General features: G+C 36.2%; 1 protein-coding gene across 1 annotated transcript in view; it reads right to left on the bottom strand.

Annotated features, from left to right (window-relative positions):
* mIF2 (mitochondrial translation initiation factor 2) overlaps positions 1 to 26,785 on the bottom strand; it is a 342,241-nt gene that overhangs the window by 97,432 nt on the left and 218,024 nt on the right. The window contains exons 12-13 of the mRNA XM_090395599.1: positions 22,425 to 22,550; positions 1,331 to 1,568 (exon numbers count right to left, since the gene is read on the bottom strand). Coding sequence (XP_090251725.1) covers positions 1,331 to 1,568; positions 22,425 to 22,550 — 364 coding nt within the window. The remainder of the gene's footprint in view (positions 1 to 1,330; positions 1,569 to 22,424; positions 22,551 to 26,785) is intronic.

Here is a 26,785-nt window from a genome sequence, read left to right as displayed (position 1 = left end):
GCACTATGTCTTGTCTTAAGCTTTCACAAACCGTTAAGGTTCTTAGCTGTGGACTTCACAACTACGACCATCTTGAGGATGGTCACGGTTGTGAAGTAGCCTATGTCATAGATGCGTGTGTTCTTGGGGCCAGTTTGCCTGTTCTGAGGGACAAAAAAACCTGAGTTTCCGGGTGAAAAAAAAACCCTACTTACGCATCAGACTGGCTAACTCACCTTTAGTCAAAAGAGACCAGCTTGATTTTCACCTACATTTTATTCCACATGTCTTGGATGGGAATCGAATCCAGGTCTTTACCAAAGGGCTTTGTCTATACCAATTGAGCTACAGAGGTTCATCATTATTGCGCTATACACAGTCTATATTTGAGTTTTAGGTCAACAGTTAGAACTGAATAAGGTGTATAGGAAGATAGTTTGGTATAAAATCAGGTGTGAGAAAAGGGTGCACCATGTTGTTTAATGCCTCATTAATGTCTGTTTTAATCCTATGTTTTTAGTCATAAAATTTCTTGAGGGTGCACATCATCTCAGCTATTATTTATTCATCATCTATATGGATCACCTTATGGAGGAAAGTGCCATTAAACTGGATATCAAAACTGGAAATGTTAATCATTGTTATTTACTTTATGCAGATTATGTTATAATTCTAAATAAATCCAGTACAAGTTTATTATGACAATCAGCAATAAAAAGACAAAGACAATAAAAATATGCAGGAAGACTGAAAACAGCAACTGCATCCTGAAAATGGAGAACCTATAGAATAAGTAAAACATTTCAGCTATTTGAGCAAAATTTTTGAGGAAGATGGCAAATTAAATATGGAAATAGATAAGATAACTGAATTAGCAAGGCTGAGCAGGAAGTCAATTGAATAAATGTATATGGAATATGAAAGAAATTAGTAAAAACAATAAACTAACTGCATACAAGACAGTGTTCAAACTAATTTTAACTTATGGATCTGAGAGCTGGGATAAAAATAAAACACTTGAGACCAGAGTGTTTTATTTCTAAGAATCATATTAAAAATGAGGATATCATGAAAGAACTTGACATTGTTCGCATTCAGGAAGTGTGAGCAGAACTGATGTCAGGTGATAAGGTTACTCAAACCGAATGATAGAGGAAAGGTTAGCAAAACAAGTTTTTTTTTTTTTTGCAGGAATGGCAAGGAAAAAACAAGAGAAAGACCAAGATCTAGATGGATTACTTTAGAGGAAACTTGTTTAAACTTAGTGATAATATAACCTTTTTGTGTAGTACTATCATAATATCCTGTACACCTAGAGTACATATCAGGAATTTGATAATGATGCAATTACCTTTAATCAGAACTGAGAGTTTTGGCCCTAGATCATCATCCTTGATTTCCTTCTCTCGAACAAAGAAAGGATCTCGTTTATGTTGACGAAATCGTCCTTCCAGCCTTCGTTTGTTGAGTTCTACTTTGTAACGAGCAAGATGTTCATCTAATTTCTTTTGAATTTCAACAAAGTCCTTTTGCTGCTTGAATGATAATGACTGCTGTAGCCTATATTTTACAACTTCCTTTGCTCTCTTCTGAAAGACATTTATATACATTCTTGATATAACAGCATATTTAATATAGTAATATGTTTAAATTTTGCATTAACAATATTCAGATATATGTCTAATCAGCAATGTTTTCAATCACATTTTATTAAACCATTTTTTATTACAAAAAAAAAAAAAGAAAAAAAGAGGAGTAGCTGTAGATCCAGAAATGAGCTGTTATGTTTGTATACAAATGCTAGAAGTATAAGAAACAAGGCAGATGAAATGGTTGCACTAATTGCGTCTGTTCACCCAAAGATTGTCGGAATAAGTGAGACATGGTTGGAAGAGGATGACATCCTGATTGATGATAGAGAAAGAGTTATGTTCATATAAAGTAGAGATGCAAGAGGCAAACATTTAAGCTTTTAAGAAATGGGCCAGTGGTTTTGAGGCAGTATGGTGTGAGATAGAGGTGAATGGAATCAAATACTTGGTGGGATGTTGTTATAGACCAGTTAATGTGGACGGTGGTGATAATGAAATGTATAATCAAATTAGCCAAGTAAATAAGAAAATGGTGATCATTATGGATGATTTTAATTATGGCAATATAGACTGGAATGATGAGATAGCAACTGGAAGTAAAGAAAATGAGTGTCTTGAGTTTTTGAAGGATAACTACCTCAGAGAGCATGTAACAGAGGGCACAAGAGGATTGAGGGTCTTGGATTTGGTCATCTCATCAGAGGATGTAATTATAAATGAGGTGTCAAATCATCCACCAATTGGTGAGAGTGACCATGAGGTGATTACCTGGGTGGCTGCCAGCAGTGCGAGGACCTCTGTGAGAAAAGGGCATATGTGGAACTACAAGGGGGGGGGGGTGATTGTGAAGAACTCAGGAGACAGCTTGCGAGCGTAGCGTGGAATGAGGAGTTAGCTGGAAAAGAGATCAATGCAGCTTGAGGGATTTTCAAAAACTGTTTAGTAGATGCAATGTCTAAATGTATTCCAAGGGTGAGAAGGTTAAATAAGGTGGGTGTGAGATGGATGAATAAAGAGATTAAGCATGTGATACAGAGAAAAAGGGCATTGTGGAGGCAGCATAAGAGAAGTGGAAACAACCAATTCCATGAAGTCTACAAAGACCAAGCAAGGAGAGCAACTTGGTTAGTGAGGGTAGCTAAAGAGAGGTATGAACAGCAGTTGGCTAATGAAGCCAAAAAGAATCCTAAGGAGCTCTTTCGATATGTAGCCAGCAAAAGAAAGAATAATTATAGAAGGATGACATTGATTGGAGAAAATGGTATAAAGACAGCTGATGCAGAATGTGTGGTGGAGATACTTAATGAGCAGTTCATAAAGATCTTTCAATCTTGTGAATGTGACTTCATGGAGGGATTGAGAGCAGTTGATGATGGGGAGGAGAGACTGACTGTAGGTGAGCAAGAGGTGTATGGGGAGTTGAGTAAACTAGATGTTAATAAGGCTGTGGGACTTGATAATATATCACCACGTATTCTGAAAGAATGTGCCAGAGAGTTGACACCTGCCTTGACATATTTTTTTAATATGAGTCTTGCACTTGGTCAAGTTCCTAAGGAGTGGAAGGAGGGCAAGATTGTGCCACTTCATAAAGGAGGTGATCGAACTCGAGCATCAAACTATAGGCCTATCTGTGTGTCAGGTGTTGTGGTTAAGTTGTTGGAAAAGCTTGTGAGAACTAGGATCCAGAGTTGAGTTGAGTTGATAACAATGGTATTATCTTTGATGGACAGCATGGATTTGCTACAGGGAGGTCATGTTTTAGTAATCTACTTACTTATTACAATAAAGTGACTGCTTCCTTGGACAGAGGAAAAGGATACACAGTAATATACTTGGATTTTGCAAAGGCTTTTGATAGAGTACCTCATGATAGGTTGACAATCAAACTAGAGCAGATGGGGTTGGATATTAGATTGGTGCATTGGATTGGAGACTGGCTATCTGATATGTATCAACAAGTTGTGTATGGGGGGAGCGATATCCAGGAAAAGGAAAGTCACTAGTGGAGTGCCTCAGGGGTCTGTTTTAGGTCCATTATTGTTTAACTTGTATATTATATTAATGACATAGGTGAAGATTTGGATGGAAATATTCAGTTGTTTGCAGATGATGCAAAGTTGGGACGAACCATGAAGTGTAGTGAAGAGGTTGTGGCCTTACAGGAAGACTTGAATAGATTGAGTGATTGGGCACGGAAATGGAGATGTGAGTTCAATGTTGCAAAATGTAAGGTTTTAAAATTTGGAACAAAGATGGGATACAGAATTTATGCTTGGTGAGAATATATTGTTGGAGGTAGAGGAAATAAGAGATCTAGGGGTGATAGTGGATAAGGATCTAAAATTTACGGGACACATCACCAAAATTGTGAATACAACACAAAGGCTTCTGGGAATGATGCGGAGGACACTGACGTGTAGAAGTAGGGAGATTCTTGTTCCGTTGTATAAGGCTTTGATTAGGCCACACATGGACTATTGTGCCCAGATTTGGTCACCGCATTTTCAGAAGGATGAAGAGATGTTGGAAAGGGTCCAAAGGAGACTGACTAAGGTAGTTTCTGACCTCTGGAATGTCGAGTATGAGGAAAGATTAAGAAGATGTAATTTGCAGAGTCTGGTGGACAGGAGGAAGAGGGGAGATATGATAGAAACCTACAAGTTGGTAAGGGGTTGTTATAGGATCAATGCTGGAGAAGTTCTACAGAGAATAGTGGAAGATCAGAGGAGAATCAGAGGTCATCCCTGGAAACTGTATAAAGAGGGTGTGAGTAGGGCAATGAGAGGCAGGTTTTTTCCGTGCAGAGTTGTGAATGATTGGAATGCTTTGCCTGAGAATGTGGTGTCTGCAAAGAGTTTGAATGTGTTTAAAACATGGTATGATGAGATGTGTGTGTGATAAAAGGACCTCCCAGATGAGTCTTTGACTCCATGAGGTCTTGGGGTGGTAATAATAATAATAGCTCCATTTGTTAATGGAGCTATTATTATTATTAAGCTTAGCTTTTATTCATTATCCGCCAATGCTTTTTCATTCCCTAAAAGAGAGTAGGCACCAATCTTTATTAGCTTAATTTTTTCAGAAATCAACAAACAAATCCCCATCTCTCATCAATGAGGTAGAGTGCACTGCAACAGCATGGGTTTAACAAATCCATGCTTAAATCATGTTCAATCATGGTCACATTTTACCATTTTACTATGTATTATAGCAATGTGAAAAATGCATTAGACAAGGGACATGCATATAATGTGGTATTTTTTTTTTTTATTTTATACTGATCCCATACATGAAAGGTGGAGGGACTTATAGACACATCAGTGGCACGTGTGGGGTACAGATAAAGACTAAGATAGAAGTTAATTGATTATTTTTGAAGAGTTGAAGGCTGTAGTTGTTTGAGGAAGGCTGTTCCAGAGGACAGAGGTAGGTGGAATACAAGAGGATGAATAGAAGCACAGGTTCAATGTGTTGCAGGTTGCACAGTAGAGGGGTGCAGGGCAGCTGCAGCTCTTGTATTAACAGCTGCAACAGAAAGGGCAGGAATGATAGTTGCCAATTCACTACTCCAATGAATTGGCAACCATCATCCCTGCCCTTTCTTTGACCATGGAAGTACCTGTAGAATAAAACAGTGAAAAAATATTGCATCTGTGAGATAGAGGCTGAAGTCTGTAAGAAAGATCATCTATGAGCCTAACTGCATGCCTCTCGATGGCATCAAAGATTTTAAGGGATGATTCTAAGGTATACTTAGATTTTGCAAAAGCTTTTGATGGACTGCCATACAAGAGTTGCTAACTAAATTGAAGCAAATGGAATTGGATGCTAGATTAGTGAGTTGGATAGGTGATTAATTATCAGATAGTTATCAGCAAGCTGAGTATGGGGGTGTGCTATCCTAAAGAGGAAAGTCCCTGGTGGTGTGCTGCAGAGTTCTGTTTTGGGGGTCACTGTTGTTTAACTTGCATATTAATGATATTGGGATGGGTTTAGCTGGAGATATACCACTGCAGATGATGTAAAACTGGAGAGAATGATGAGGAATCAAGCAAATGTTCTAACCTTACAAGAAAGCTTGAATATATTTCATAAGTGGGCAAGTGACTGGTACTATCAGTTAAATGTTGCAAACATCATAAAAAATTACTCTTTTCCACTGATCAGTGGTCCATTTGAATGAGTCTTCTCCTGACAATTTGGTAAGCAACAATGAGATGTGAACTTTAGGTCCTTGTACATCACTACTCCTGTCTCTTGTATATACTTCATATGTAAAGTATATACTTGTATATATAAAGTATATACAAGCGACAGGAGTAGTGATGTACAAGGACCTAAAGTTCAGAGATCATATTGCATAAGTTGTGAAGTCATCACATCAGATTATGACAAATGCAGAGGAGGCTTAGCATGCAGAAATAAAAGAAGTTTATGGTTTTGTTGTACAAAGCTTTAATCAGGTCTCACTTGGATTATTGTGTACAAATTTGGTCATCTGGTTTTCATGGTGATGAAGATATATTAGAAAGGTGCCAGAGAAGATTGACTAAGATGGTAATTTAGAATGTGAGATATGAAGAGAAATTGAGGGAATACAATTTGCAAGGCCTCATGAAGAGGAGTTGGAGAGAGGATAGGACCGAGATGTTTAAGTTGGTAAGGAGTTGTTACCAGTTAACACAGAAAATTTTTTTTCATAGAATGGGAGAGAGGGGTTAGAATAAGAGGCTATCCCTGGAAACTGTATAAGAAGGGGTGTGAGGAATGGAGTAAGGAGCAGGTTCTTTGCATGGAGAGTGGGTGGTGAATGAGATGCATTGCCTGATGGTGTGGTGATGCAGAATCATTGAATGAGTTTAAATCATAGTTTGAGGAGCTTTGTGTGTTACGGTGTGTACCTTCTGCAACGAGTCCTTTGACTCTATGTAGGTCTGGTGTTAATAATAATAAGGCTGATTAACTCTTTAAAAAACGTTCAGAAAAAGTTAACCGGTCCATGTGACTAAATCTAATGTCAATTATCTAATGTAAACGATACTAACCTCCAAGACATTAAATGGTAAATTAAACAATTTCATTCAGCATATAAATTCAAAGAATTCAATAACTAAGTAATTCTGTAATCAGGGATCAAAAAGTTTTGAGCTAGTCAGGCAAATATTTCATTAATCAGGTGTAAGCTTCTTGGCTGGAGTAGCAGTTTCCTAATATATATACACACATTTTTGATAATTAAATTTGAATGCCTATTTGAAAAGGAATAACACAATAATTGTCACAAATAACAAAGGTAATAATAAAAATAACAAAAAATCAGCTAATGCCTTTTATTTCCATATAGGGAGTAGACGCAGCCATTTTAGCCTATATAACTTCTGGAGACTGAGTGGGCAGTTTCAATTTCTACTGATAGCCAATCAGAGATAGCTGGACCCCCCAAGGCTATCACAAATTTAATCGGCACGCAGTGAAGAGACAGCAAACAAATGCTGCCATCTCATAGTCCCTAGTTCTAACACAATTTTTAATGTCTGAAAATAGTGTGGGTTCCACAGTTAATTTTCTTAAGTTTAGGAAAACTCGAGTTTCCAGGAGAAAAAAACCTGCTTGCCCAAGCCAGAGATCGACTAATTCGGGAACTGGTCAAAAAAAAAAAAAAAAAAAAAAGCTTACAAAATGTTCCTCTAGTTGGCAACTAGATCCAAACCCAAGTTTTCCTTCATGCAGTCAAGCACTGTGGCATGCAAATGCCATTTCCACTGAGCTAGCTACACAGGCTCTCAAAGAAGGTAATATAACATTTTTTTTATTGATATTTTGCTGTTTTTAGTACAAGACATGATATAATTAAGAAATGACAAAAAAGTTGACAACAGTTTGGCATTGGCAAGGCATTGACAAAATCAATTTCCTGATGGATGAAACTGTCAGTTCATGGTTCCATATCCTTATAATGGCATCTTGGAGCTCCAGAAATGTTTTTGGCTTCTTCCTGTGTATTTCAGCCTCCATTTAGTACCACAAATTCTCAATGGGGTTGAGATCTGGCAACAGTAGTCACAGAATTGAGTGTTCATTGAGCCACTTATTAACCTGCAACAAAAATTCAAGCTTTTTTTAAATACTAAATTCAATTTGTATTATTCATTTTAGGGTTATAATAGCATTACTTATACTTTTTGTCCTATGCCTAGAGGCAGAGTCATCCTGAAAGATTCAGTTCGTCGTTACGATAAAGTGATCTCTGATAGTAGGCAGCAATTCTTCTAAAATTTTCTGGTACATTTGTGCATTCACTGAACCTTTTGTGAAATGCAAGCAACCAACACCACGATACGACATGAAGCTGCAGATCATCTGAGTGGCTGAGAATTTGGCTGTTGACAGCAGACAGTCAGGGCTGAATTTTCCCCTGATCATCTTCGAACTATCTGTATGCGTCAGTGCCCTGCAGGTTAAACTTTTTCTCATCATAAAAAATTACTCTTTTCCACTGATCAGTGGTCCATTTGAATGAGTCTTCTCCTGACAAGTTACAGAGTTTGCCACAGCTCCCACTTGTTCTTTCCAGTCTCATTTCAGTTCTTCAGATGATGCATGGTGATTTTTGAGGCAGAGCAGCTTTAGTACTTACTCAATCTTGGCATGGTGTAGACAATAGCTTGTCTACACCTTTCAGCAGCAGCCATACCATAATAGATCAACTATAGACACCCTTTCAGCTATTTCACAAGAGGAATAACCTTTCTGTATTCAAAGCTTAAATCACACTTTTTCTGTGAGATGTTAACTGCATATAACTAGCCATAGTGATCTCAGGATGAAAATGCTGACACAATAGCAGCAACTATTACATTATAGAGAAATCCATGGGAATGATAGATGATGCAATACAACAAAATATCTGATGATAAACCAATGAAAATGACCATTTAACTACTAAAAACTATATTTATGTAAGGTGATGTGGTTTCTATGAACATGAGCACACACACACACACACACACACACACACACACACACACACACACACACACACACACACACAGCAGCATATTTAATCCAGATTGATGGATACATAGATACGGTTAGGTGTTGGTGATTATCAATCTGTAATTTTGCAGTTAATTTACAACAATAGCTGCTAATATTTTGTTAGTTTTAATACCCAGCATCAAGACAGTTCAAACACCTAGTCACACTATAGAAACACTAACAATGTTATTAGTGGGAAAAGTTTTAAGATTGTAATAGACAACACAAAGAACTAAAGACCTAATCTGGCACTATCTGTTGATGGATAAAGAGAAGTTACAAGTATTAAGTTAATCTTAAAATGACTGTCTGCACTATTTTTGGTAAAATTATGCACACAATAATACCTATTCAGTTTTGGGGAATGTTTCTATAGTGTGACTAGGTGTTTGAGCTGTCATGATGCTGGGTATAAAAATCAACAAAATATTACCAGCTAGTGTTGAAAAATTAACTGCAAAATTACAGATATAACTAGCAATCAACAAAAACAGTCCAAACTTGTAGACTTCTGCAGCAGCTATGAAACCTTCCCTAAACTCATGACTATCACAAACTTGCAAGTATAGCTGCATTAATTTATCAACAATCTGGGCAACATTCATTGAGATCAACTTAATACTTCTTTTTATCCATCAACAGATGGCACAAAATTAGGACTTTTAGTTCTTTCTGATGTCTATTACTGTCTTAAAACTCCTCCTGCTAATGACATCGCTAGTGTGTACATAGCATTACAAAATTGTTTGTACTCTCACAAAGCTGGGCATAAAATCAGCAAAATACTAACAGCTACTGTATGCTTACAGATGTGGGACCCTTCAACACTGCTACGCATGTCAGAAGAAGGAGAATCCATTCCAATAATAGCGTAATCAATCCATATTGTGAGATGAGTTGCTTACACGTTTGAAAATTAACTTCTCTTTTATGAATATCGAAGTTTATAAAGTGGTAGCTATTTTGCTTGTATAACAGAAAAGTTTACGTATAAAGCACGTGATTTCATGTGTTGGTGACCAATTCGTACATCGCCTTATTTCTTTCTCCCCTTCAACATGAATTGACTCTTCTTCACACTGAGCAAACTGAGGTTCTCGTATCTGTAGTCAGACAGTAAATAAATATATTTATTTTATTTCCTTAGAATTATGAACTAAAGTGCAATTTACAGATGAAATGTTGCGGGGCTAATTTTTACTTAGCATAACTAGCAATGGTGAAGCAAATGCATTAGCTTCTTATATACAGGGCGTTTCAAAAAGAATGTCCCGATTTGAAAATTGTATATCTCTGCAACCACAAACCACAAATGAATGAGACTTGTACCATTTGTAATTGTAGTGAGTGAAACTTTAGGCCTTACTTCATACTTGGTAATTTATTTTGTAACTGTACCACATTTTCATTATTAAATATAATTACAGTAAAACCCCCCGTTTTTACGTTTTCCTGCCATTTATGTCATTTTCCGTTGGTCCTGTCTTAAGGCCTATTCCTATGATATATTGTTTTCCCGCCATTAACAACTTGATGCGGACGTTATTTCCCGTGATTTGCGTTTTTTTCTCAGGTGGTAATACTGATTTTCGAATCGATTTCTGCGAAAATCTGCACATTTCTGTTCCCAGATGGCGTTGCTTTCGGTTGTAGTTTCGTTTCCGCGATCAGGGTAACTTGCACGCTTGCAGCAGTAATGTAGTGATGAGCGATACTATGATTTTTCAATCACAGTACGAATTGATATTGCAGAATTTCTGCTACGTAATTTAGCATGTGAAAGTTGCTTTCAAGTTGTGGTGGATTATCCATGTTAGTAACATGGAGAAAAAAGACAGAAAATGTATTTCGATAGAAGAAAAGATGGCAATTCTGCGATGTGTAGAACACGTATGCTGGAACAAGTGTGCATTTAGCAAAAGATCTTGGACTCTCCGTGTCCACTTTGAACACGATAGTAAAAAACAGGTCAAGCACTGAACTCATTGCAAAGCAATCAGGCGCAATGTAAAAAAAAAAAAAAAAAAAAAACGAAAAGCAAAAACAATCAACAAATAAAGATTTTTTTAAATAGATAAATGTAATTAATTGTAAATTCATTTATTTTCAGTTATTAATTTTTGTAATCTGGTATGTAGACTCACATACTAGCAGTAAGTCATCTTTTAGCCTGTTTTAAATGTTTTTTTACATTTCCTGCTATTTACACTTTTTATCATCAGTCCCCTGAAAAGTGTAAAAAAAGGGGTTTTACTGTATTTGAAATCATTCCTTTTGAAACACACACTGTATATTGGCATATTTATCACATGACCATAAGAAAATAAACAGGTTCATTCAATTCATGCAATGTAACACAAAATAAGTAATTGCTATTTATACAGATAATATCCAAATATTATGTTCATTCTAACATCCAAAATCAATACTGATACTGTATGAAATTTATTATATACAGAGGGTGATCAAAATGTGAAGTGCCACCCAGTGATCCAAATGCTGCGAAACTTTGCAGGAATACGTTGTGCATCATGTGGAAGTGATGTCTGGAAAAAAAAAAAAAAAGGTTTCAAAATTCACCACCAGGGGAAACTGTATGGCATGTTAAATGTAGATGCAACAATTTTTCTGTGTGTGTGTAAAGAGAAAAGTGACACAACCATAACACATTTTTATTCACTTTCATTATGAATTCACAGGCTGTACTGGTCAATGTGATGCCTAGTATGCCACAAACTGCATTCTTTGCACACAATGGCAAAATGCAGCTGGTTGGGCCCTGATGTTGCGTATATGCTGCATTATGCTGTCTTTCAGCACTGACAAGTCATAAGTATGATCCTGATAATAATAATTATAAATATAATTTATTATAAAATATAATAAAAATAATAATAATATTAAAATATAATTTTATATATTAATATATTATAAAATAATTATTATAATTATCTGAGACCTCCATAGAGTCAAGGACTCATTGAGAGAGGTTATAAATCAACCAAACCAGTTGTTGAATTGCATGAACTTGTTGGATTGCATGTGGATTTTGTGTAGCCCATACCTGGATATTCACAGCTCTATTCAAGTGAAAGCAAGCCTCATCTCACCACAAAATCATCTGTGGCCACACAGCATCCAACTCCACTCGAGCAAGAAATGTTAAAGTGAATGTCAATCGACTTTCAACATCCTGCGGGTGCAACTCATGTGACAAGGTTATTGTGAATGGGTAGAAATGCAGAAACTTCTGTAGAATTTTCCACACAGTCATGTAAGGCACATCCATGTGTCTTGATAGCCTGTTCTACAACAGCAGTAGCAACTTCCTTCATTTGTGAAGTGATTAGTTTGAGACCTCTGCCAGGTCTAACTCCTAACAATCCCATTTGTTTAAAATGACTAATCATTTTAAATGACTAATGAAATTCGCATAGTGCAGCAACAGCACTGCAATTATTTAGGTGGTACAGCTTCATGATCAAAACATTGGGGCAAGGTTAGGCCATCACTGTGGACAGTATTAACAACCAAAATGAAGGGAAAAAGTATCCATCTTTTTAAACCATCCTGCACCTGCCAAGTTGCGTGATATGCAAATTCTATGTATTTGATGTTTACAGTGCTCTGGCGGTGAATTTTGGAATTACCCCTTTCAGATATTGCTTCTGCACGACACACAAGGTATTCTTGCAAAGTCTCACAGCATCTGGATCACTGGATGATGCTCCACAAGACCTTAAACAGGGATACTTTAATTTTGATCACCCTACACAAGCACACACACACACACTCTACCAATAATTGTCTGGACACCCATGTTATTTAAAGTTATGGAACATTCCAGGTTTGTTAATAACATAAAAACTGGTGTACAGATAGTAGGAAGCAGTATTTCATTGTAGCAGTTGAATACAGGTGGCATGGCAACATGACATGAACTCAGTGACTTTGAGAGAGAGAGAGAGATGCCATCATCAGCTATCACATTAGTGGCATGCCCATATGTGCCATTGCAGCTCAAGTGGAGCATCCAAAATCAACGGTTAGCGATGTGATCAACAAATGGAGATGTTCTGGCATCACTAGTGCAAGAAAACACCAAGAGCAGCCACTGAAAATGATTGACAGGGACAGGAGGGTGTTAAAATAGGTGGCATGCAAAAACTGGATACAATTGGCACAGACCATCTGTGATTAGTTCCCGAGCATCAGTAACATCATTGTGAGCACTAATACTGTACGAAAAGAACTCCATTTACTGGATTTCCCACAGAAGAGCAACAGCACACAAACTGAACATCACAGCAATGAACAAGGTGGCTCGTCTGGCTGGGTGCAAAGAGTGTGTGAACTGGACAATTGACAAGTGGTAAATGGTACTCTGGAGTGATGAATCAAGGATCATCTGCTTCCAGTCTGATGGTAGGGTGTGGAGGCAGCCTGGTGAACGCTTGTTATCACAGTGTATTGTACCCACAGTAAAGTTTAGTGGTGGTGGTGGTGGAGGAGTAATGGTGTGGGGTGCATTCAGCTGGTTTGGAGTTGGACAACAGGTTGTTGCCTGCAGTTCCATGAAGGCTGCTCACTACCTTGATATTCTGGATAATCAGGTGCTGCCTACACTGTGGAGTTTTTATGGATTGGACCCTTGTTACTATCAAGACGACAATGCCCCATGCCACAAAGCTGCAGCTGTTATGGAAGGGTATGAAGAGATGGGTGTTAAATGACTGCCCTGGCCTGTGCAAAGTCCTGACCTCTTTGATGGAGGAATGGAGACAAATTTAACCTGATGTCTGTAGCACATTGTGGAAAGCCTCCCTCAAAGGGTGCAGGAGTGATCAAAGCCAAAGGTGGACATACCCGATATTAAGGTTTACCTGTTGGTATCAATTGTAAATTACTAAAGTGTCTGAACAATTATTGGTTGTAGTGTATGCACACTAGTGTCCAAAACCTAAGGACAAACACAATTTCTGAATATATTACAGCAGTAAATTCAGATGAATCAGCTTGTGCTAATTTGTATAACTGACAATTTCAAGCAGAAAGTGGGTACACATTCTATTTAATTCATGTGCAAAGGGATCATGTGGCAGCACTCAACAGGATAAAAAGGCTATGCTAAGCAAATTGTGTTTAGAGGAAGCTCTTTTAATGAAGAAATAAAGTTGAAAACTTAGATATCATGTAATTTCTGAAAGACATCACTAGATGATTTATTATTATTATTATTCATAACACCACCAAGGAGTCCGAAGACTCATCTCAGGAGGACACCCATTTACACTCTCCATCTCCACCACTACACCTATCCTCTACTACCAATCATCTACATCAGTGCCATCTACTGCCCACCACCACCACCACAGCTAGTATTTTTTGTCTGTAAATTGTGTGTTCTGAAGGGCCAATTTGACTGGATTATCACATAATTTGGTGATAATCCAGCCATAATCTGGATTATCACCAGATTATGACTGGTGATATCAAGGTTGAAGTAATACAGAAAATATATTTCCATATAAATATGACTTCAATGATGAAAAACCCGAATTTCCGGGGGGGGGGGGGGAGAGGGATTATTGGAAAGCTTGAAGAAAGACACAGAACTACCAATATTGCCACCATAGAGTTTGGAATCTCACAATGTTGTATCCAGGATCTGGGCAGCATTTCAAACCAATGCAACATGTTCTTCCAGATGTCTGTTAAGAGGTTGCCCTTGCTCTATCACAGAGCATGAAGACAGATTTTTGACAGCAAAACATAATCGATGCACCAAGGTAGGTCAACTTGCAAGTTGGCTCTATTCATGCACAGGTATGCGGATATTTCAATAAACCATAGCAAGACATCTGTAACAAGTAGGCCTATATACCCAAAGGCCTGTAGTCTCCATCCCTTTATCCACAAAAATTGGACAAGACACCAATGGGCTAATGTACTTTTTACAGATGACAGTCATTTTAGTCTTTCTTCTGATTCTACATGACACTTGACATGAGGTGAGAGTGGTAGTGCATCACAAGAATGTTCTTGAAAGGAGTAGATATGGCTGTGCTGAAATCATGGTTTGTGGAGGCATTATGTTTAATGGAACTCACTGAGCTACCAGTGCTGGTAGCTCAGTGAGTCCAGAGGTGGAAAAAGGGATTATGACTGGTGATATCAAGGTTGAAGTAATGCAGAAAATATATTTCCATATAAATATGACTTCTGCATTAATTCAACCTTGGTTGGTATCACTTCTGGGTCTGCTCCCACTGATGAGATAAAGGTTGAAACTGGTCTGGGTAGTGGCTTCCCATAATGCATAGGATATGTGCGTTGCATTATGGAATAACAAGGCAACTGATGTGAAGCTATTAGCCTCTATATATAAGTAGCCTAATCGTGAAGTTACTTCATGCGTATACTTTGTTTACTTAAGCTTGGATAAAGGATGAAACCAAGAACATAATTTCTTGGCATCTTTAATTTATTGTATAACCAAGTGGAAAAAACTTTCAACAAAAAAAAAAATAATAATGAAGGAATCAGTACTGATATAGAAACAATAAAATTGGAAGAACTAAAAGCAGCAATTAAGGTATCAAAAAATAGAAAATCAACTGGATTAGATGGCATAAATATAGAGCTTATGGCAAAGAATATTTATATCACAGATTCTTAAAATTAATAAATAACTGTTGGAGGAAATGTGATATTCCATCAAATTGATTAAAAACTAAGGTTATATCTATATTTAAGAAAGGAGACGGAGATGATTGCAAAATTACAGAAGAATAAGTTTATTAAATACAGATTACAAAATTTACACTAACATCCTGTATAAAAGACTTAGAAATATTGCAAACAATCTACTCTCAGAAGAATAAAATGGTTTCAGATATGGAAGATCATGTATAGACAACATTTATGCGTTAAAACAAATTATTGAAAAAAGGCCAGAATTTAATTTATAATCTCATATAGCCTTTATAGATTATGAGAAAGCTTTTGATAAAATATACAGAGAAAAACTACTCAATATAATGAAAACACAAGGATATCCATTACATTTGCTACAAGCTATACAAAGTTTATATAAAGAGACATAAATACTGTTACAGTTAGGTCAAAGTCTCGGACAGGAATGTAGTTTGTTTATCTCCAACTCTCTTCAATATGTATATATATTGATCATATTATTAAAATATGGTCAACGTATCCAGCTAACCAGAAGAACTGTTGTTATTATTATTATTATTATTACGGGTATCTCCATGGAGTCAGTAGACTCATCGCAGGAGACCCAAACTAGCAAAACAATATCTGTCATATCTCTTCTTGAATTCATTTACAGGAGAGCTCACAACTTAGTCAGGCAATGAATTCCACTCATTCACCACCCTCCAGGCAAAAAACCTTGTTCTGATACCTTTGTTAACCACACTCTTCTTTAATTTCCAGGGATGAACTTTTGTTCTTCCATCACTATCACACAGCTGAAACATTTCCCCTGCATCAATCCTATAAAAACCTTTCAGTAATTTAAATGTTTCTATTGTATCCCCCTCTTCTCCGCCTATCAACCAATCTCTGCAATCCACAAGCTCTCAATCTATCAATGTAGGGAGCATTTTTTACATCACTCACCAACTTGGTCACACTCTTTTCTTAACCTTCTCCACAGCCTCCTCATCTCCAAGGAATCCAGGTGACCAGACCTGAGCACAGTAATCCAAATGTGGAAGTATCAACGCTTTATAAAGGGGAATAATAACCTCTTTATCTCTGGATGTTAGTGCGTTCCTCAACAACCAAGTAATCCTATGTGCAATCTTGGACACCTTAGCAATGTGTCCCCCCTGAACTTCATCTCCCTATCTACCAACACCCCTAAGTACCTAGCCTCATCAATCTCTTGGAGTACTGTTCCATCAATGTAGTACACAGCTGGTAATCTTTTAATCCCAAAATGCATGAATACAATACTATATGCAGATGATCAGATTACATTACAAGACAATGAAGGTGACCTTCAAAAAACAGTTTATGAATTAAACAAAATAATCTAATAATGCAATTTAAAATTTTCACAAATGAAAACAAAAGTCATGCATTTAAATTCAAGATCAATGTTAAATCAAAAAGAGTTATAGAAAATAAAATAATAGAACAGATGACACAGTTTAATTATTTAGGCTGCATAATAACATATCTAAAAGATAAAGATATAGATAAAAAAAAGTAAAGAACTTTCAGAAAATCTATGGAATAATTACAAGGACTCTGAATACAAAACCAAGACAAGAAACCCAACTAAAATTTTATAAAGTAATGGCCACTTCCACTCTATTATATGGTTCAGAAACATGGACTGTTAAAAAGAAAGATGAAACTAAAATACAAGCTGCAGAGATGAGATTTTTAAGACCAATTAAAGGATGCACAAAATTGGACTATATAAGAAATGACGATATCAGAAAAGAACTAGATATTTATGATGTAAATGAAAAGACCAAGGAATATAGAGAGAAATGTTCTATATACCTTTGGTCTATATCTATCCACCAAAAGAGGTGGATAGATACAGACCAAGGGAGGGGGGGGGGTAGAGGACGACCAGCTGAAAGGATGGAAAGAATCAGTGAAGCTGGAACAGGTAAATGCCTCATCCTTTATGAGAAGAAGATATTCATTTTGTAAAATTGTTTTGCAAACAACATTCCCCCACCCCTATCATTACACAATAGTTGGCCAAGTTTATATTTTACCGAAATTTAAAAGCTGATCATAATGAAGATATGAAAAATAACAAATTTGGGAGAAAATTGCTGGAATAAAAGCTAGTAAGTAATGTAGTAAATAAGTGTAAGGAACATCCAGAAACTAAGTTCCAATCAATTGTAAATGAAAGAAATAACATTTTTAATATATTTCACTACAAGTTTAGACAAGCTGTCAGCTACTTCTCTGGCAATTAACACTCTATAGAGAGAGAGAGAGAGAGATATTTGTCATACTGGGCATAAATAGTTTTATATCTCATCATCAAAGTAGTCTAATGCCAGTGTTTTGACCCACTCCTTCACAGCCCATTTTCATATCAGTGTTGAATTGCTGAGCTGCTAAAAATCTCTTCCAAGTGGAGAAATAGATGAAAGTCAATGGGCAAGATAAAGGCTGATAGGGTGGGTGTTGGAATGCTTTCCATATTAACTGTTCGAGCAGTTAACATGTTTGAACAGCAGGGTCAGGCATTATCATGAATCAAAACAACTTCACAGCTTAAGAAACTTCATCTTTTGTTTTGAGTAGAATGCACAATTTTTTTAGAGCTCATAGTAAACATCTCTGTTTATTGTTTTTCCTTGAAGCATAAAAGGCAATGAGCAAAACACCACATCTGTGCCAAAACATGGTAGACAGAGTCGACCAGGAGGAAAGAGTTTGCTTGAATTTCTTTATCTTCAGAGATCCAACACGACACTTGCTATTTACTCACTGGTGTCATGAGAGAAATTCCTTTTTCATCTCCTATCACAATGTGGTTCCAAAAATTTGTCCCCTGTATTATGACACCATTCCAAGAAGTTCGGCACATTATGTTTTGTGATTATCAGTGAATATTTCTGGTAGCCATCTTGCACACAATTTACAATACTCTAAGTGATCTGTGAAAATTTCATGCAATAAAGAATGAGATATGCAGGAAATGTGTACTTAACTCAGAAATGGAGAATCCTCTGTTTTTCCTTCAATCTTCTCATTCATATTGTCAAAAGAAGATCAGCAGTGATTAATGACAGGTGGCCAGTTTGATCGTCATCATATACATGCCTTCTCCTCACTGAATATTCAGGACACCTTTTTTTCACTCACTGTATTTCCTCCATACATTCCACTAACTTGCCAATGCATTTCAGGCAGGCAAATATTTTTTTGCATTCTAAAATTTATTATCTATTCTATAATACAATGTCAAACTTATAAATACAGACTGAGAACTGACAACATATCCATCTTCTTATACTTGAATTCTGCAACATTGTTGTGCAGGTGCATCCTTACTCTTGCCACATGTGCTGCCAGTATTCACAAACAGAATTTAGTTTCTGTAAGTGTGCTATACTTTCTGGGAAGGATCACTACTTCACACATACCAGTTTTGACCTTTATTGAGATCTCATCACTGGGATCTAAATCCATGGAGGCAATGAAAGCTAAATCAATGCAGAAGTCATATTTTCCATAATCAAGTAGCAAAATGGTTTATCACCATATTATTAAAATACTCCAGATCAGAGACAGTTTACAAAGTTTTTTTCTAATATCTTGGTTACAAAATGAATTATATTAGACAAATTATATTCTTGATTTAATCCTCTACCTAAGCAAACAAAAGTTTGCAAGTGAAGTATCCTCAAAATTAAGCTATTGGTATATAGAGGCTGATAAATTCACATGAACTACCACAAGAAAGGTCAAACCAGTCTAGGTAGTGACTCTTCCCATAATGCACGGTAATATGCATGTTCAAAAGGAGTGTTCTGTACATTATGGAATACTGAAGAAATTGATGTAGTCCACATATACAAAAAAAAACCTAGTTTTCAAGATACTTCACACACAAACTATTGTTTACTTATGCTTGAATAAAACAAGAATGTAAGCAAACAATAGTTTGTGTCTAGTATAATGTTTAATAATTTCTTGTCTAGTATAATTCACTTTGTAACTAAGCAAAAACTCTTTCTACAGAGAAAAATCTAGTAACTAACATATGAAGAAATAGTATGCAGTATTGTTTTCAATTTCAACTCTAAATTTTATTGTAGGGTTTAAGCTCTTTAAGTATACACAAAATGTATCTAACATGTCAAGCTACATGTCATATGTAACGGATATGATCCTGCAAAATAAAATGATCTTGAAGAAAGAACCCCCCCCCCCCTCCACACACACACACACACATGCATGTATAGCAGAGAACTTATAAACTAATCCAAAACAGTAATGCAGTCAACTCACACTATAGCAACAGTGTGCTATGGTGGATAGTTTGCTACTGTATTTCCTTTATAACAGCAATGTGACTGTGGAGTTTCAGATGAGACTTTTTGGTAGTTTATTAGAGTAATTATGTCATAAAGTTGTTTGGTATAGTGAGCGGTAACTGTAGTTAGTTTCTTATAGCTGGGGAATTGTAAAAAATAAATACATAAATAAAATAAATTAAAAATCTCAACAAATACATATATCACATATTAAAAATAAAATAAACAAGTTGCCTTTATATATTCTCCAAAATATGAAATTCATCCATTATTCACTTCCAATGTACACTTGCCTATTATAGATAATCTGGCAGATCTGTAGAGAGAAAAGAAAAAAAAAAGAGAGAGAGAGAGAGTGAGAATACCAAAACTACTGAGTTATTAATCAATACACAAGAGAGGGCACAGGTAAGCAGACCATGTGCTCAACATTTTCAAGCAGTAAGACTAAGAAAAACCACAAGCTAAGAAGAAGCTATTTGAAAAGTGAAACACCATAGGTTTTATAGAACACTGCTAACTGAAAGCATCCTTACTTATTTCTTTGTGGTATGTCTTTGTGATCACATTGTTGTTATTAACTTTCAGAAATGCCTTGTTCAACTAAATTTTATAAATTTATAAAAATATATATAAATGGAAGATGTAAAGGAGTTGTTAGAAGTGGCAAAACTGAAGAGTGAGAAGATGAAGAATGCAAGTCTCCTACCATGCTATGATAGAGACGAACTGAGGAGAAGGGATTGATAGCAGTGAGTCAATATGTCGATTGTGCAAAAGGAAAGATGTAGAATTTGTGGATCTGTGGTCTCTGTTTGATGGAAAGAAGGATTTGTACAATGCTAATGGACTCCATCTACATGGTTTTGGTGTTAGGTGTCTGGAGAGAGCTTTGTTCACCAAGCATGCTGAAGTGCTAATTCAGGGAAACTTAAGCAATTAGGTGGAAATAAGTGAGTTTGTGGGAAGGTACCTATGAAGTGAGTGAGTGTGAGAATGACCAATGAGTGCAGAACTAGTCTCTTGAGCAAAAATATTGAATATTGCAATCAACCCAGGAAGTAAAAGTGGATGGGGGACTAAAGGGAAGTTGCAGTTTCTATATACCTATGCCAGAAGTATCAGAAACAAGAGGGAGGAGTTTTTGGCATTGGTTAGTGCAATGTCACCAAAACTTATAGGAATTAGTGAGACTTGGCTATCAGCAGATAATGTAGTTACAGAGATTGAATGTGAAGGGTTTAGTATTTTCAGGGAGGATAGAGAAGACAGGATGGGGCTTCCTTCCACTTATTTCCTGTTCTTTTGAACAGGAAATAAGTGGAAGGGTGGTTGCTCTTCTGAAGCAGTCTATTGTGAGATCAAGGCAAATGAGACAAAAATATACGGTTAGTTGCTGCAATAGGCCGAGGGGGTTCCAGGGATGATATGAAAGATTATGCATCAGCAAATTAGTACAATGAGTGCAGGTTGCATTATCATTGTGGGGGGGGGGGGGGCTTCAACTATGGAAATATAGATTGTAAGGAAGAAAGATCACAAGGCAGGAAGGAAATGGAATTCATACACCTGCTGAGAGATAATTACTTGAGGCAATATTTTGCTTTTCCACTAAAACTTATATTGGAAATAATGCAGTTATTCTGAAAATAATGGATTATTTTTGGATACTGTCTTTCAGAATCACCTGAAAATGCAATACTCATGTTCAGCTGATCCAAACTGAGAGGATCAGCTGTTGTCACTAGTATGTTCCAAGAATAAAGGAGCAAAACAATAAATGAATCCACTCATGAAAGTTACAAAATCAACAAGTTTAAGTTTCAATGGGACCCCCCCCCAACATACCCCCCAATGATGCTCTAGCTGAAATTTCAGTTAAAAGTTACTTTCTTAACAAAATGTAGGTTCGAAATGAACAGAACTACAAATGAAACCATGAGCATACAACTTTCTGTCCATTCTTGATAGTAAATACAAACTGGGTTGTTGTTTTTTTTTAAACACAACAACGGTTCTATAAAATTTTGGTCAAGACATTTTGCCAGTTTGTTATAGTAAATGAGTTCACCATTGCATTTGCTATAGTGAGGATTGATTACAGTCAATTTTCACTATTTTTAACTGCATAACTGAAAAAAAAAGATGATTTATAAAGGAGGATAAAGAGAGAGAGAGAATTCTTTAAATGTAATTCTAATGTGATTTATCATTTTCTCTGAAGTTCAAAAAAACTTGAGCAAAATCAAAAATTTCAAATAAATCAATGTTATTAAACAAATGATGAGTTTGAATGGTAAATATTTCACATGAAAAACTGAATGAGAGATTTAGTACATTACAAAAAAATTTAGTGCATTACAGAATCATTAATATAGCAATCATTATCATGCTTTTCAAGGATATTGGCCTGTTCCGACCTTAGAAGTCATCATTGAATCTCTTCAGAGGACATCCTAGTTTTCTTTTTCTTAATGGTTTGTAATTTAAGGCTTGTTTTGGTATTCTTTCTGTTTTCATTCTTTCAACATGCTCCATCCATTTACGTTTATATTTTTTAATTTTTTCTATTACTGATTCCTGATTTAATTCTTTCATAACTTCTCCATTTCTTTTGTGATCGAATAGAGTATATTTTGCAGTTTTTCTCATAAACGTCTCACAAACTCATTGATATAGCAATAAAGATACAATTTTAATAATGAAATATTAAATTCTATAGCACAAATTATAACAAAATGTCCATTTATATAAAGCTGCTTACTTCAGACTCAACTTCCAAAATCTCTTCTCCAGCTGATGGTAACTCTTTCCAGCCTGCTAACTGTGCAGGAAAACCAGGTTTCACTATTTGTAGAGAGTTTCCACATTCATCAAACATCAGCCGAACCTAAAGCAAAATTTAGTTCACCGAATAACAAGAGGTACATTTAAACAACAGAATGAGTATAACTAAAATTTGAAAAGTCTGTCATAAAATTTAAATCAGTAGTGGTTTACAACATTTTATACACATACTTCTTGCAATTTTTACCTTCATAAATATCCTTCATGTGAAAACTATTCTTTTTATTAATATAAAAACACTAATTAAAGATTTTGAATATATAATTCTAGGTACAAGCTTGTTTGAGAAAGCAAGGAGGATTGTCAAGTGACAACTGACTGGAAAACTCATAATGAAGAAATTACTTATAGGTGATGGTGCTTGGATGCTGTGAGAAATAAGGAAGGGTTCTAGTACGATTTATGGTGTGGGCAGTTAAAGAGGAAAGCTCAAAAGATAAGCAACATGGAACATTGGATGACTAATAGGAAGAGGTGGGGAGTTGATGGATACATCTGTTTGTAAACAAATCAAAAAGGAAGAAAGGTGCAAGGGAACTGAGATTAAAATATAAGGTATGGTATCTGAGCAAGTGTAATTCAGGAAGAGTGTGTATATGTATGGATATGTAGGAAAAGGTAGAGTGGTATATGAAAGGATCTATGGAAGGTAATCTTTTGGAGAAAGGCATAATGAAGAAATTGTGATACTGGAAACTGCAGTAGCATACAACATGGTGATAGTAAATACTTTCTCTGAGAAAAGAATGAACATGACTGACTGATTTTTCCTTTTCAGTCATTTCCGACTGTAGATGACTTTATAGCCATTGCCCACAAAGTATTCCTGGTGAGGTTTTTTTTCTTTTTTTTTTTATAGGGTAGTTCACCACTGCTTTCCCTAACCTCCCAATTTCATCCGGGCTCAGGATTGGCATATATCTGGACATATGCATGGCTGTAATCCATGTGTTTCAAGGGGCCAATTTGCCTGTTCTGGAGGACGAAAAACCCGAGTTCTGGATGAACCCACCTCTGTATGAGGCTGGCTAACTCACCTTTCATCGAAAGAGACCAAATAAAGGTTCCTTACATCACTGATGGGAATTGAACCCAGGTTTTCCGACCAAAGGCTTCGTCTATACTGACCGAGCTAAGGAGACTTGAATGAACATGACATGACTTAAATAGTGGAGCAAGTATGTCATAGTATGTCAAGAAAAGACCAAGCAATAACTGAAAAATTACACTTCAGAAGGCAGTGATGCACAATATAAAATAGTGGTGGTGGATTTGAGAATTAAAACTCAAGTAAAATCAAGTCAAGAGAAGTAACAACTCCCAAAGATAAAATATTGCAATTTGCAAGGATTTAATGTTCAGAGAAATAATAAGATATGAAGGTTTTTATGAGAGGTATTGAGATAAAATAATATGGAAATGAATGAGAATATGCAGAATTAACTGGAAAATAAGTATTTGTTATTTCAAAGTATAGTATACAAAAGAGTGAAAAAGAGACTAAGAAGTATGTAAGCAAAGCAGAGTTCACAGAATTTGACAGGATGTATTAAAAGCTGGATAAAGGAAGTGGAAAAAGAAAATTTCAGATTACAACATTAAAGGAAAGGAAGAATACAGATGGGGTGTAAAGTGTATTACATATGAAAATCAAGAAATACTGCTAAATGAGGAGGAGGAATAAGAAGAAGAAGAGCTAAAGGATCTAAAATAATCAAATTACACAAGAAATGTTTGGGTAAAGCCAAAGAACTTGAAGGCTTTGGAGCTAGAATCCATGTGGAGGTATGGAAAGTAATATGAAATGAGTACTGATTAGTTACTAGGTTTTAAATAAAATCTCAAATGAAAGTAAAATATCAGATATACAGAGAAATAGTTTTTGGTGCCAATCTAGAGGACTAAGGAACCTGTAGCAAAGAATTAAAGTAACTATATCAAACAATGAACTTAGTGGAAAAAGTGGCAGAGAAAACGCTAAGACAAGAATGGAGATATCAGAAAACCATTTGGTTTATTATTATCATCATTATTAAGAGAGACCTCCAGGGACCCATTGAGGGAGGCCACATACTACATGCACCAGCTATCATACTTATTCTTGAATTCATTCACACTGTTTGCACTCACAACATCCAATGGCAATCCATTCCAATCAAGCACCACCTTATGAGAGAAAAATCTAGCCCTCACCCCTTTCTCAGTGGTATTCATTCTCAACTTCCAAGGATGCCCTCTTGTCCTTTCCCCACCCTCCATAAATTGAAAAATTCCATTAACTGAAATCCTGTATGACTCTTTCAGAAGTTTTTAAGTCTCAATCATATCACCCCTCTTTCTCCTGTTTGCTAGTGTCTGCAGTCTACTACAAATTTTCAATCTGTCTTCATAATTAGTATTCCACAATCCTGATATCATTTTTAACACTCTCCCTCCAATATATCACAATATCAATGGAAATCAAGAGACCAGACCTGCACACAATGGTCCAAGTGAGGTCTTATCAAGGCCTTGTAAAGAGGCAAAACGACATCCTTATCTTTACATGTGAACATTTGTTTCAGCATTGCAGTTATTATTATTACATCGCACCTCCAGGGAGTGCAAAGACTCGTTGAGGGAGGGCATCTACTCTACAACTTTTCATCTCACTACTCCACCAACCTTCATCATCTAACACCAACACCATCTATCGCCACCTACCACCACTAGTACTTTCACAGACAATCACAATTATCTTTTGAGTTGTATTTGCAATCTTTGCTACATGGCCCCTGAACTTCACCTTCCTATCTACTAACACTCTGGGATTCCTAGCCTCATCAGTTTCTTCTAGCATAATCCCACCAATATGATATGACATTCGATATCTAATCACGACGAAGTGAGTAACTTTACACTTACTGACATCCATTTTCCCATGCCCACAATTCCAGCCTATTCAAATCATTCTGCAAGTACTGCATATCAGCAGAATTCCTCATTATCCTACCTATCCTTGCATCATCAGCAAATAGCTGTATGTCACTTGTCAAATGCTTCCCAATATCATTAATGTACAGATTGAATAACAGTGGACCAAGCACTGATCCTTGTGGTACATCACTATTTATCTTAAATCTTGCAGAATCACATCCCCTGTATACCACTTTTTGATATCTGTCAGTCAGCCATCCTCTTATTCATACTAATATTCTATAATCCAAACCCATATTCTCCAATATATATGCAACAGTCTACCATGCTGTATTCTGTCAAAAGCCTTAGCAAAATCCAAAAAAATCTCACTTTATTATTAAATTACTCTGGATAAGAGAAATACTGAAGATACTTCAGGCGCAAACTTTGTTTGCTTACACTTGGATAAAGGATTAAGCTAAACTTATTATAGTCTAACCAAGTGTGGGGGGGGAAAACTTCCAACATATTTCTCTAATCCAGAGTAATTTAATAATAAGGTGAGACATCCTTTGGCAACTCGTATAGGTAAATATAACTTCTCCATTATTTACACCTTGGTATTACCACCTCTGGGTCTGGCTCCCACTGATGAGACCTCAATAAAGGCCGTAACCAGTCTGGGTAGTGGCCCTTCCCTTAATGCATAGCATTATACATGTCCGCAAGATGTGCTTTGCATTATGGGAGATACTAAGACAAGTAATGAGAGAGCTTAGTCCACCTTTACCACGAGTTGCCTCAGTCCTGAAGATACTTCAGGTGCAAACTTTGTTTGCTTACACTTGGATAAAGGATTAAACTAAATTTATTATAGTCTAACCAAGTGGGGGGAAAAAAAACAAAAAAACTTTCAACATTTCATAATCTTAGAGTAGGAAATGAGACTTAAAATTTTATAAGAATTTTTTAAGCTGGCTATGATGCATAAAACAATGTTTTAGTAAAGAAATAAACATCAAGTATGATTGTAAGTGGCACAAATATGATAGGGTAGGGATGAGTGGACTCACAAAGAAAGACAGGATTAAAGCAAGGTCATTACAGAGAGTCCAAGGGAAGCTACAAATAGAGAAAAGATGCAAGAAATTTGGAGAGAGAGAGAGAAGATATGAGACACATTCAATTAGAAGAATTTGGTTCCAGGTGGAAGGAGTACAGAGAAGAGGAAGACTGAGAAAGATATGGTGAGAGCTGATAAAAGGAAATTGGAGCCTATGAAGTAAATAAGGAACTAGCACAAAGAAGAAAGGAGTGGAAGGAAAGAACTCAAAAAGGGAGCTGTATGTTAATGGAATATGTTTATAGCAGGAGTTCTGG

Source organism: Typopeltis vanoorti, chromosome 7, assembly GCF_054136105.1.
Source record: "Typopeltis vanoorti isolate ZY-2024b chromosome 7, IOZ_Tvanoo_1.0, whole genome shotgun sequence".
Lineage (NCBI taxonomy): Eukaryota > Metazoa > Arthropoda > Arachnida > Uropygi > Thelyphonidae > Typopeltis > Typopeltis vanoorti.
Note: the sequence above shows the minus strand (reverse complement) of the source record. Positions and strands in the feature narration are given on the sequence as shown.